General features: G+C 37.6%; 1 protein-coding gene across 1 annotated transcript in view; it reads right to left on the bottom strand.

The window, feature by feature from the left end:
• Positions 1-14345, bottom strand: part of VPS41 (VPS41 subunit of HOPS complex) — a 112516-nt gene that overhangs the window by 41233 nt on the left and 56938 nt on the right. The window contains exons 8-10 of the mRNA XM_085051602.1: positions 9454-9573; positions 5150-5296; positions 3889-3955 (exon numbers count right to left, since the gene is read on the bottom strand). Coding sequence (XP_084907728.1) covers positions 3889-3955; positions 5150-5296; positions 9454-9573 — 334 coding nt within the window. The remainder of the gene's footprint in view (positions 1-3888; positions 3956-5149; positions 5297-9453; positions 9574-14345) is intronic.

The raw sequence follows: 14345 nt of genomic DNA, 5'->3' as shown, positions 1-14345 counted from the left end.
AAAGGGAGACAAGTACTCAAGAGACATTTCTGCTTGGCTGGTACCTGGAATTAAGCGGAGATTCCTCAGAAAAAAATCTGGGCAAAAATAAATTGAATAGGAATTCTCTAATCAATTTGAAGTCTTTTATGTACTTCCGATGTTAATCTCCATTTTCTGTTATCATTAATAACCTGAGTAACTGAGGCAGAGATAAAGCACTTCTCCATAAAAGTATATAAAATCCTGACATGGCCAAGGAAGACTAGATGATAGATTTTCCTACGAAAAGGCATTATATTAACTGAAAAGTGCTAATTAGTTATTTAACAACTAGCCTTCTCATGGGTTCCAGTTGAGGAAGGGTTCCCTGTTCAGACCAGAATCTATGCAGCATTACAGCTTTTGTACATGCTTCAGGAGTGAGCACAGAGGTCAAGCATTCTTTAAGAAGGATCACAATGGCATTTAGTCCACGTTAAGCCTGTGATTCAATACCAATACTTTCTAATCAATACACTGCTTCACAGCAGTAGCTGACAGAGGTAAACTGATAGGATCTGCTCAGCTAACATATGTTTAAACCTAAATAGAAACATTCACTGGAGTTATCTTTGACACTGAATGAAGACTCACAGAGGCAATGAACTGTAGCAGAAACAGAAGAAAAGATTACTGAAGAAAAGCACCACTAATATACTGAAAGATGTAAATAAAATTAACAATGTCACATAGGTCTCAGTGCATGAGACCTGTATAATTCATCTTACAGGTAATCACAGCATTATCTTCCTTAAGATAAAACAGCTAGAACAGTTCAGTGATGTAACTTTCCCACTGTTATGAATGGGAGACAGGAGCTTAGATGAATTCCTGCTGTTTGCTCAGGCCTCTAGCAATAGGCAGTAACTCTTGGAGTGGCCAGCACCCCAAGACTCGGTCTCATTCACAAGTTCTTTTAAATAATGGCCAATTAAGTCTAATATGACATTAATTATCATTTATTAGACACAGAAAATGACAGACATAAAACTTAGAACAAACTACATACTACAGGAATAACATAACTGCAAAACTATGAGTAGCTAAAATTGCAAATTATGATAAAGTACCTATTCTTATTTACAGCTAGCAAGAATAATATAATTTAGGAACCAATGTATCTTACCCAGCTGATTGGTGGTGCAGTATATCTCAGAATCCTTTCACCCAATTTCCAGGAAAGTAACCACAGAGTCTGTGTCCAGACTCTGGGGAGAAGCTCCTTGCACATCTTCAGAGTGTGTGTAGGAAACTTCTGCCTCCGTGATATTTTCATGCGTTTTTATAGTAGAAAAGTATGCCTTTTTTGTCACATATGCACTTTTTTTGTTTCTCTTTTCACATCCTCTCTCCTTACCAAAATATGAGTTCAAGGTTAGAGGTCTCAGACCTTCAGGCGCCAAGAGATAACTTCCTGCTGGGCTTCTGACCCCATCGGAATTATCTGTCTTCTGCCATCAAGCAGAAGGAGAGAGGAGAGGGGGGGGGGAACATCCTGCCACACCCAAATTATGGGCTGTCTGGTTTAGCATCACAGTAGACACTGTAATTATTTCCCACCTTAGAATGAGTACAGCTAATTCTTAGGACAGAAACAGAAGATGAGGGGGTATTTTGTTAAATAAGATCCTATGAACCTTATTTGGTATGCAGGAAATACTGTTTCCTTATTCACTGGGCTCCAAAGTACTGGAGAAACATTTATTATCTACTAATGCCATCACAGTTATCTATGATACCACCATGGAACTTAGGGCCCCTCCGAATGGCTCTAAAACAGCATAAACCTGAAATTGCTGAGACTTGAGAAAACACTGTTTTATCATAGACTCCGTATGTATTACCCTGATGAGCAGAGAAGCAGCTAAGAAGTTTCCTGCCCCACTTCTGCAAGTTTTTTTTCCAGGCGCAAAATTGTAAAAGCAGGGATAAAAAAATGGAAAAACCCCACAGCACTAAACATGACAAAAGTAATAATGTGTTAAGGGTTTAATTATTCTTAAGTCGGTAGACAAGATCTTATGAGTCAAAATATCTAAGTATATAATATAAATGATACTCAGTTATCATGCTACTGAAGGTTATTCTTGCCTTGGATAAATTCTTTATGCAAGTGTATCAACTTATGCATCTACTTAGGATATTAGTGGTCTTGCAAAAAAACTATACTGCTTGCAGGTCTGATATAAAATCAGACCTTCCAGCTATGCCTTTGAAAAGTAAGTTGAAATAAAATTGAACTAGATGTTATGGCATGACATACTGCTGTCAAGAAGACCTTCTATGTGACTATATGAAAGGCTATTTTAGTTTATACTAAGACTTGAACAAGCAATTTCTCTCTCTTTTCCCTCCCAATCCTTGCAAGTTCTAATGAGTGCTGCTGACAGCATTTGGCAGAGCAATTTCAGTGCTTTGACCTGAAAGCAGGAGGAAAAATCTCAAGCACTTAATTAACAGATTAAATGAGATAAAATACCAATCCTCTAGAATACAGAGAAAACCACAGGCCAAAAATTTTGAGATGGAAAAGTTACTTTCACAAAAATCTCTGTCCTTCATTTCTGCATTTAAATAGCCTGATGACAGCTTTTTATGTTTTTTAACCAAGTTCCAATAGACAGTCACGTAAGACTAGCACAATTCATATAAACACGTTACAGCTCCAGTAGAAGTTGCTTCTGTTTACTTGTCACTATGTGACCAAACCCATGTAGTTATTTTCTAAAAGCTACTTACAGAAAATATTATATACAAGATCTGAGGCTAAAACTCATGACTCAACTTTTCCTTGATAAAATTTTTGCAAATATCCTAGAATTCTGCAGTTAAATAGTCTGTTTGGACTATGTAATCTTAAACAACATGTAGTTTTCAGATCTCTGTTAACTGTCAGGCACGCCACCAATCCCTCAGTATAGAGAGTTCCTACAGAGTTTATCAAGTTTCCTAGCTGATTTTCAGAAGCTGTTTTAGAACAGTTCTTTCCTGAAATCAGAAACCAGAGCATACATTCACCTATGCCATGCACCATTCCAAACGGAAACGATTCAGGATCTTGCTGGAACACCCCATCTACAATCTCATGTTATTCCAGTCAAGGGAGCACCAAAGTTTACAAATTATTGCCCGCTCTGGTCTGCAGAGTCGGAGAGGTCGTTTTTATCTTCCTAGCACTATCTTTTCCTAGATACTTCCTTTCCCCAGTAGATGCTTCTGAGCACAGTTGTGACTTTTTGTTTACATCTCCATTTCCCTTCCAATTTTTCTTTGAATTCCACTTTACACTTTAAATAATATATACATTTTTCAAGAATTTTTCCAATAATCAGCAATAATAAAAACCTATTTATGTCAGATTAGCTGGAAAAATAAGAAAGCAAATGAAAATACAAAATTCAGAAGCCAAAAAAGGAAACAAAAATAAATTAAAATCAATTTCCTAGCACTATACAGATATTTTCAGGGGAAAAAAAGAGAGAAAAAAGTTATGAGCAGTGTAGTCAAACAACATATAACCAAATAAAGTAGTATCTATTTTCTCTCTACTACTACACTGACCATCAATCATTTAAACAAGATGAAAACCCAAGCTCTCTAAAGGGATCTGTATGCAGGGAAAGTTAAGGCATCTACTGTTCACACAAGTATCCCTGATTTTAGATGATAACAGAACTTTAGGCTCTCTACAAAACAACCCCTCATACCTACGCAAGAGTGCATTGAGACAACTTAACCAACTAAAAATGAGGAGACATTTATGTTACAACTACATGTTGCCTCCAAAGTGTAACAGTTTTTTCAGGTTAGAATGTAAAAGCAGACCTTTAAAGCTTTTTGAACAGGAGTGCATTCATACAACCATACCTATTTCCACGTAGCGATTTGGAAGGTCACGCATTTCACTGGCATGCCGTTCTTTTACTGAGCAAATCTAGGAAACAGAGATTTGGATCATTACAAATGAAGAAGCTGTAATTCCTAAAATGATACTAACTTTGCCTCAATAAGAAAAGTAATTTCTGGGAATTCTTGGACATGCATTTCTTTATTCTGAAAAACACAAGCTGTGAAACAGTGACCATGCAGCACTAAAGAAAACCACATAGAGAAGTTGTGGCTGTAGTTCATAGCTTTAGAGATATCTGAGAAAGAAGAGGCCCGTATAAGAGAAATGTGAAAATACCTGCCCACTATGGTTTCTTCATAGAAGCTTTTATAATGAGTTTGGTTTTGGTGTCTTCTCACACTTTGCATCTCATTATCTTTCAAGGTACCTTATTCTTATTCAATAAGTTTGCTATTGCTACTCACAGTTACAGGAGGAGAGTATGTACACATAAAGAAATGCAAATAAACAAATGTTGTGAAGCACACGTAAATAGAAAGGGGAAGACAGATGCCAAACTTAGGACAAACCTCCTCATTTATAAAACTCTAAGCTTAATGCTCCAAAAGCTTTTTACACATCACCTACCACATTTTACCCTCCCATTCCATCTATTCCTATCAAGTACTTTTAATTTCCCACTGTGCAGTGATGCAGCAGTCTGTTATTAGAAAACAGCTAACAGGCTTGTAACAAACACATGTCAGGTGCTGGTCTGAGCAAATTATAATCAGTCTGCATCACACAAGTTTAAAATGCCAGTTTCCTGCTGAAAGATAATAAAACCCCAGAAAGTCTGTCCTTCCACCCACCCATTTTTTTTCCCATGGTTGACCAAAATAATGTGGCTGTTTTAGCAGTTACAATCTCTTCAGCCCCCAAAGCAATCCCCTCCAAAAATATCTCATGGTAAGTTGTTCTTCCTTAATGCTAATCAAAAGAAATTAATTCAACAGCACACTAAAAGCTTTCAAAAGAGGAAATCTCTCCAAGGCACAGAGGAGAGAAATGTCCCTGAAGATTATATTCAGTGCATGCTCTCACACAGATCTCTGTCTGACCGCTGGGTGCCTATCACTCCTCCTCATGAGGGTCAGTCCAATGACATTTCTAAGGCAGCAGAAGTTCTGAACACTAGTCAAACCATTTTTTTTTTTCGATTGTCTTTGCTTTTCAGAAATAATCCTCTGTTTGTCTGTGATAATAGCAAGCATTTATTACAAAGACAGGTAATTGCACCTTTACTGAATTTCCCCAGCCAATAATCAGTGTTAAATTATCCTTCCAGCAAAGGCTGCAGGGATACATATCTGGGCGAAGGCTTATGTCATCTCGAGGCACATTGGTAATTCTTTGCTTTGAGATCATGTCAAGTATCTTCACGCCCTGAAAGTTGAAAAACAAGAGAACTTTATTCAGTACGACAAACTCCTACTCACCATTTTGTATGCTAAGGCAGTCAGAGCAGTTTACCACATAGATTTCAGAGTAGGGCTGAGGGTGCCAACAGAAAAAAACTGTTGATACAAAAACTCATATAACCGAGGATGTGACAAAAGGAGTGAAGGAATCAGAGTAATTTAGGTATTTTAAATTCACACACCAAATGAAAAGACATAGTAAATGAATGAGTGACAGACTAGCAATTCCAGTCATGAACCAGTTCAGCATATTGGGCTGGTGCTACTACTGGAGAAATAAAAAGAATCCTAGCTTTTTCACAACAGCCCCTGTAGAGACACAGAAATTTCCACCTTGGAAAAAGAAAAGCAACAGCTCATCAAGATAAACAAATTCAATCTCAAGATATGTGTTTCTGCTCTTACATTACAACAGAAAAGCAAGCATATTTAAACAATGCTTGGTTTTGTATGCTGTGATTTTTTTACTTCCTCCTCAGGAGATCTCCTAAACTAACAGAACAAAAAGTTAAAAACAGGAAGATTAAAGTCATTCAAGAGACAGAGGAAAAAAAGAACCAATTATCAGATTTTTCCATGTCATTTAGATAGGGTAAGCTACAGCCTTTCCAATAGCAAAATGGAGATTAATTTAATGTTAAGTAATGACTTGTTCTTCGTAACTTAAACCAAAAGTCTCTGAAGTAAAATATTTTAGCAGGGACTTCTTTTCTGCTCATTGAGCTCAGAGAATGATTCTTAGAATCACAGAAAAGGGGATGAGAAAGACCTTGAAAGGTTAGCATCCATGATCCCATGCCATGTTAGGATTTTTCTAGTGGCAAAACCGCTTTAAAAGATTCTCCCACCTATTTCTGTTCCCCACACTGCAAGTTTCTATGTCCCCAGCTGTAAGAATACACAGATACAACTGTTTGAAAGTTATGGGGGGTCATGGTGTAAGCCAGATTTTGCCTTTTTTTTTTTTAAATCAAGGAACAGTAAGTGGTATGAGGGTGGGTGAAGGGTTTTTTTTCAGTGATCTTTGCCACTGAAGAACTGTGAGCATGGAATATGCTTCTACTGACATCTCATCAACTAGCAGACATTAAGGTTTCAAAAACAAAAAACCAACTTGCACATAGCATCCACAACACACAGAGCCCAGACTTCTAGGTAACATAAACAAGGAGCTTATGCTTTATGTTTTCTAAGCTCATCCAATAAAATTTTTAATCTTGCTTAAATTGCATTTTAATGACATTGTCTTTTATAAATCTTACTACTTTGTCTTCAAGGATGATTTTCTGTTGCAGTGGCTCAGCCCATGGGGGGCTAGATGGACAGACGCAGGGAGAGCCCTCCTGGTCACGGTGACAGACCATGGTCCCCTGTGGCCCCCGGATTAGTTATGTATGTTGTAAACTGTTAATTGGTCCCGCACTCTCCTGCTCCCCTTCCCCATTTATGGGTTTTGTTCTAGAGAGTTCTCCCCCCGTTGGCACCCCATTGGATCCCTATTTTGTAGCCCTCCCCCTTGTTCTATTATTGGTTTATACCCCTTTGTCCCTCCCTCTCTCCTCCCACCTGTCTCTCCCTGGTTGGCTCATTGGAGTCAACCACTCCCCTTTCTCCGTCCCTCAAAAACCTCTGTCCAGAGGACATCGAGGCTCTCAGCTTTCGAGTCTCTACCCACTCGCCGCCCCTTGCTCCTCGTCCCCTCTACCCTCAATAAACTTCCCCAGAGAGTCCCAGTCTGACGGTCTGCATCTCTTATTTCCGTACGCTTTGTCGCCGGTTCCTGTCCCTGCGAGCTCCACGGCCTGCCAAGGTGCCCAGCTGCCGCCCGTACACCAGTGTGTCCCGGCTCTGGTCTGCATTCCTCTGTGCGGCGTGGAGTGCATGCCCATGAAGAACAACGCCACAATTTTCAGTGACCCATATCACACCTTCTGTTTTCCTACAGGCAGCGAATCTTACATGGGATGAAATAGCTCATGTTTAAAGTGCCTTTCAAACCAACAGTGCAGGATCCTCTTTAGTTATAAGTGTTGAGAGGTAGTTGTTTAATATGCTAAATTTTCTGTAAGAATAAGTAATTTAGAGTTATAATCTCATGTAATACAGTACACTGTTTGCTTACGTTTACTTGTTTAGCATGAGTAGCTGTATTTTTTTGAAGTCTTAGGCGGTAAGCTGGGAACTTACATCTAGATATGCTTTTGGCTGGTAATTAATTTTAATTTTCTTCTTAGTAACTGGTACAGTGCTGAGTTATGGGTTTAATATAAGAAAAATGTTGATGACTCACTGATGTTTTAGTTGTTGCTATGTAATTTCCTATGCTCTGCCTGTAGGCAGGTGCACAAGAAATGAGCAAGGAGTCAAAAGGCGCACCCACTGGCTCTTTGGAGCTGCCCATTGTACAAGGACTCCAGTCCTTGCAGTTAAAGTCTGGGGTGGTGTGTATGTGAGTCCTTGAATGGTGTGAGAATGCTTGAGCAGTGGGCTTCTTCTCTATTGGGTATGCCATTTGTATCATGAACTGAAAGGACTTCCAAAGTCAACTTCCAATCATGAAGGAGCTAAAACCTGTTCAAATGGGAGTCCAGCAGCCAAATGCCTCTAAGGATTTGGTCCTCAGATGTCTCAGTGCAAACCTGCACTACTGGCCATGGAAGAAGGACAAGAGGGCATAGCAGCAAACATGGGTTACCTAAGCATCTGAAAAGCAGAATTAGACCTTGCCTAAATAATCTCAAACTATCCAATTTCTAATAAGGTCTCATACAGTGCCCCCCGCAAAAAACTTAAGAAAATAAAAACTAGGTAGCCATGCACAAACAATAAGAAGCAAGGCTATGAAGATTTTCTCTGATTTTGGAAAAAAAAAAAAAAAAGCGCAACACAAAACCTTGCTAGAGAATAGAGTTTAAAACAGTTAAAGGAGAAGGGAAAGGGCAATAACCAAATATATTAGTCTTTTGGAGGGCAAGTGTCATTTTCATTTTTCCTTGAAAGATAGGACCTGACCATGGTTTTTTTCTCTCTGGCAGATGGCTCTCAACATTTTATTAGTATTCTGTGTTCTGATGTGGCACATCATCTCTAGGGATAGCTCTCGTCAACTGTCCTATCCATCCTCAGCAGATACCCAGAATATGGATTTTAATTGTGTGGCTCTGAAAAGAAGAAAACCTTCAAAAAACCTAATGTTATGTCAATCAAGCCCTCAATGAAGTTTCCTTTATAATAGAGTTTTTAAAGGGAAGCAAATAAACAAAGGTCCACCTCTAACTATTTCATATCAAACTGGTTTTGAAAGACAGAAAATAACAATGGCTTGAAAATATTTTAATAAATGCTTCCCTTTAAGATGGAAAAACAATAGAAGAAAGTGTTGCAGAAGTAACTTCACCACATTTAAAAAAATACTTTGGAATTTAGACATGATACACACTTAAAAACATATCCCTCACTGCTAAACTTCAAAACATAGTACTTGACCCATCAATTAGACTTACAGTGATAGGTGAAATGCAACACTCAGAATGAATGCAATGGTTTCCTACGAAATTACACTTAGAACAAAAGGGCCTATTTTCTCCTAAGTCTAAATTTTTCTAGTGGCCTAACAAAATAAGAAATTATTGCTATTTTTTTTTAATAATCTGCAACATTGAACGCACACATGACAATGTCATTTCAGTATAAATTACAAAATCCAAACAGTTTATTTTTTTTCACAAGGTGGCAAGGAGTGGAAATGTACTATTATTTGTATAGAGAAAAATTACATTAACATTTCTTCCGCAGTTTGCTTCAATAAATTGCACTAATCAAAATACTAAATAAAAATAGTGCACAGTAGTGATCATCACAGTGGTATGTAAAGCTATTTTCCTAATTTCTTTGGAAGTGGCAATCATATAGGAGAACACTGACTAACCAGCAGGAAACAACAGAAGAAATTTTGACAAAGAAACTACATATAAACCACTATTCTTCAATGCCTTTTATACAAAATTTTATAAATGCACAGTTTTTCAACTGAATGTTTTGGCAATTAACATTGAAAAATTTCTATAATCAGTGTAACACAGAGATATTTTTGTTCATGTAGTGGAGATGAAAAATACTTACCATATTATTGGCCCAAGCAATTAAGTGTCCTCTCCATTTTACATTTCTTATATTTCCTTCCCCTTCATGTAAAACCGAAGGCTTCCATCTGTTCATCCAGCCTCTCTCATATAATAGCAACTATGAAGAAGTGCAACAATAAATATATCTGGGACACAGTGTGCAAACATGGGAGTTATTTTCATTATCACTTGCTCAGTTTGAATTTAAGGTTAATGAAAAATACACACCTATCACAAACCAAAAGCAAATACAATCAAACATTTTGATATAGTACATATACATCGAGCATCTCTTATATTACAGAATTCCAGTTAAATTGTAATAATATTAATAAGAAGGCCTTTCATCAAGTTTCTCTGAAGAACAGTAAGTATACTTATTTACCATTTAAAGATAAAGAAATAAAAGCATTTCAGAACCTAAGCCTACAGCACTAGAGACAACACTTCAGAAAGTTAGTAGAGAAACCAGGTCACCTCACATCTACACATCTTGTCACAGGCTCCTTCCCTCCAAAAAAAACCAGGTAGTCAAAAAAATTATGAAAGATCCCCAAACCTGTGACCTTTTGCTTGGCTCCATGTGGAAATACACAGCCTTCCACAGGGGTCTATAGATGCTGTGTTTTAGTACCACATGTGCAAACTGCACTTTACCACAAGTGCTGCTGACTGTAAAACCTGTGCCATTGGTAGTTCCAGGTTCTGCAAATAAGGAAGGTATTTTAAAATATCTAAATGAATACGAGATGTTATAAGATGCTTTCCAGCAGCAAAGTAAACCCAAATACATGCAGAAAGTCTGCACAAAAAGACAGTCCATACCAGTTGGTTGGAGCATGGTGCTAATAATGCCAAGGTCGCAGGTTCAATCCCATTATGGGCCATTCACTTAAAGAATTGGACTTGAGCATCCTTGTGGGTCCCTTCCAACTCAGAATATTCTGTGATTTTGTATGTCTCAAAAAGTTATTCTAGGATTACATGGAATCACTCTGAGAGATGCAAAGTGCAGCACTTGGAGGGATACCTAAGTAAAAAGCTGAAGCATCTACACAGATCATACTCTAAGGTACTAGTCCTGCCAACTTGTGCATGAGTATACCCACATACAAACATACGCACAACCTGAACCCAAGCTCACACCTCACACTGGAAGGTGTGAAATAGCTGCCTGCTACGATTTCTACCATGCTAAAACCCAATGGTGTGAGTACTCATGTTGCTAATATTTCCTATCTAAGATCCATCTGTACATACTTTTTAATATATGGTTTCCTGCCACTTGTATTTGGAAAAATACGTCAAGTGTGAGGACACTAGTTGTTTAAAATACGATCTTTTAGCAAAATATGAGATTTTAACAGCAATTATCAGACTGTCTCTCTCTTCTAAAGCCACGAGATGGCACCAGAATACAAGTATTTTCTCCAAGAGTTGAAAGTAAGCACGAGGTAGGGTAGCCTATTGAGAAATTTTTGTATGAAGTGTGCTGGAGACATTGAACTTCTAATTCAAGCAAAGTGACTTGGTGTCCTTTACAAAGGTGACATGAAGGCCCACCTTTTAGACAGATGTTTTTTCCCTACGCATTAAAAGACTACTGAGTAACTCTCACACAAGATGCTATTTTACAACTACCAGGGCAAGCCACTGAAAAGAGGGTAACATCTATGCTCCTAAGACAGTGCTGTCCAGAGGGATTTCCATTAGAAGACTGGTAGGTAGATGTTAAGCAAAAGAGCAGCCCTCAGCCCAAATTAGTGATCTCCACTTTGATGTTTAAGATGTCATTAAAAACTAAGTGCTGTGTTGATCAAGACTTGAAAATTACTTTTTTCCTAGTTTACAAACACCTAAGGAGAAGCTGGACAGAGGACAAACTGTTGCTTGAATTCTTTTTTCAATACCATCCCATAAAGATAGCAGCAAAATACATGGTATTTGCATTAAAACTTACTGGACAAAGATGCAAAAAAATGATGTGGATGATGTGAAAGGTTACAACTGGCTGATGCCAATTATATTAATTGAACTTGGAATCTTTTCTACTTGTGACTGAATCATAATTTAATTTAATTTATTACAACCAAGATCCAGAGCAAACTTGGTATGACACTTGGCATCTTTTTTGTTATTGCTCACGGTTTGTGAACATCATGCTTTTTCATGACTCTGAGTAACAAAATGAAAGAAAAATAAGTGATCTGAGAAAGAACAAGTGAAGAGGGAAGATAATTTGAAAAATCCTGCTTCAGTCTATTCTCAGCTCTTAAGCACACACTTAATTAAATTTTCAGACCAAGGCAGTAGAAGACAACAGGCTGGTATCGCCTATAGTAAGGATGGAAAGTGAATCTGAATCACTGTAACACCCTGAATTCCCTGTTTCAGATCAGCAACTGGAATAGGTCCAACACTGAGGCCAAAGGACACTCAACGACGTGGTTTCAAAAAAATAGTATGTAATCTCAAAATGTGCTTAAGTAATTTATCTTCAATGCAATTATCTGCATGCTATTGATATACATCTTGTGATTTATTTATTGTTTCTTAGAGCAATGACACCTGGAAATTGAATTTGTGAATCCAGAACTTTCCTATGTTTTCCTATGTGTTTTGGACCTGTTGTCTACTGAAGGTATCTCTCAAAATACGCAGACTGATTTCTTTCTTAGTCTTCCTTTCTATCTCCACATTGAAATGTTTATCACACCAGAAAGTAATTTAAAACTTCAAAAGAGGACATGTAAGAAAACATTCTCAGTTTCTGGAGAGGTTCTTCCTACCACCTCCCTCTCTTCTTGGTAGGGGAAAAATACTTTAGGACTTTATTTGCCATAAATCCTTTATTATGATAGTCAGCATTCACAGTGCTTATATTTCAACAGCAGCCAAAATCCCACTTTCTTGCCTTCTCTGCAATAGAGTTTGTTTTCTCCATTTTTCATTTGCTCTCATAAAACTTTCTAGTCCTTTTTTACATACAATACAGTTGTGCTTAGAACACTCTTCCAGTGCATCTTGAATGCATTGCAATTTGATAATACAGCTAAAATAAAATAAACTTTGACTTCAAGGTCCACACTCACACTTTTTTCCTAATACATTGCAATCTTCACTTAGCTCACTAATTATTTTGCAAGTCTTCTTAACTGCTTAGGATTGTCCATGAGATCATTAAGTAATGTATGAGACAAGAGGATGGAGCAGTACACTTTTTCATTTTAAAAGTGGATGTATGTCTCTAGGATTAGTGAATACATCTCTCCGTATCTTTCACTAACAGGAGATTAATCTACACCAAAAAGAGCTCAAAACTCTATTTTAGAATGCATCCACTAAACAGAATAGATGAGTACTGGGATTTAATGGAGCCTGTCATGCAATTAGCATTAACACTAATTACACATAATCCCAGTCTTTAAACTACGTACAGGAATTCCCAATATTCTAAACAAAGAGCGGAATGATTGCAGCTTTGGAATATCAATATGGCAAAGTAATTCAATTTAATTTATTCTCACTACCAATTACTTGCTTCAAAATACTGAAATAAAAGAAATTTCTCACAGAAATTTTAAAAGAAACAAACTTTTACTGATGCACAGCATCATTTGTTTCAACATAGCACCTTCTGTGTAAAGATTGGAAGAAGTTTTACAGAAAAAAAGGCTTAAGACTTCAAATTTAACTGAAGGGCCATTTTTCACTTCCTCACTGCAGAACTGGATTAGTTTTTATTTCACAAAATTAAAATTAGGAAAGAAGTCCCTGTAATTTCATTGTCTTGTTCTTTGCCTAAGTGTGAAGATGAGGCTACCTGCGGCATTTGTCCTGTGTTTTGGCACCTCTGTCACCACTTTCACCTCAGTTAGGCAGGACCACAAAAATCTAATATGCTACTTCCATGGTTACAAGTGATCACTGCAGCTATTTAATTTGTTTTCAGCATAAAACCAATATTTACAGGCACAGCCAAGATTAACAGATACCAGAGAGTAACACAGAAGAGCATGCTGCATGAAGACTTACTGTTTAGTAGTTCATCCCTAGGAAAACATATAGCAACAATAAAAAATTGTAATTTCTGTTTGAAACAGATGATGGACTGGATGAGCTCAAACAAAGCAGAGAATAATGTAAGCCTCAAGTTTTCAGCTGAAGATGAGCTTTCAAGATTTCGTCACAAAATGTTGTCTAAGGAGCTGGGGTGTGAACAGAGAGGAGGGCAGCAAGTGCAGTCAAGGGAAATCAAGCAAGGAGGCAGAGTCAGACAGCAGCATTCGGAGGTATGTGATGGCAACAGTGAGAGATGAAACAGGAGCTACTGCTGTAGTTCATGGACAGAGAAGCCAGAAGTTTTGAGGTGTTTAATACAAACAAATGCCACAGGACTTTTATAAAGCTTCACTTTTAATTACTCAACTGCCACATTCCAGCTGTTGCCTATTCACAAAGAGCTACAGAATTAACACCTTGAAAAGCATATCCTACAGTCTTGCAGGCAGAGAGACACATTTCATAAACTTAGAGCTTCTTTGCTTGCCACCTCAGGCAATGAAAGAAAGGGTTCTGCACAGACATTTGCAAAACACACAACTACATATTACATGCACATAGGACTATGATCCATTTGCTTTACACAAACTAAATTTATTACAGCACAAGGAGAACTTTTGTTTTAGTGATAAGGAAGAAATGCATATCTAAATACCCATAAAGAAGAAATGTAAGCGAATAAAGTATGCTTATTAAGCAAACAGGACACACTATGTATCAAAGTTTCATCTGCTCAGTAATATGGGATACATCTGAGCATTATTCATTGCAGCAAGGAAATTGCAGACCAGTATTATTGTGGTTTGCTTGCTGCTACAGTTTGTTTCC

This window comes from Lichenostomus cassidix, chromosome 2 (genome assembly GCF_008360975.1).
Source record: "Lichenostomus cassidix isolate B80296 chromosome 2, HeHo_3.0, whole genome shotgun sequence".
NCBI lineage: Eukaryota > Metazoa > Chordata > Aves > Passeriformes > Meliphagidae > Lichenostomus > Lichenostomus cassidix.
The sequence above is the reverse complement of the archived record's forward strand: the minus strand, read 5'-3'. Positions and strand labels throughout refer to the sequence as shown.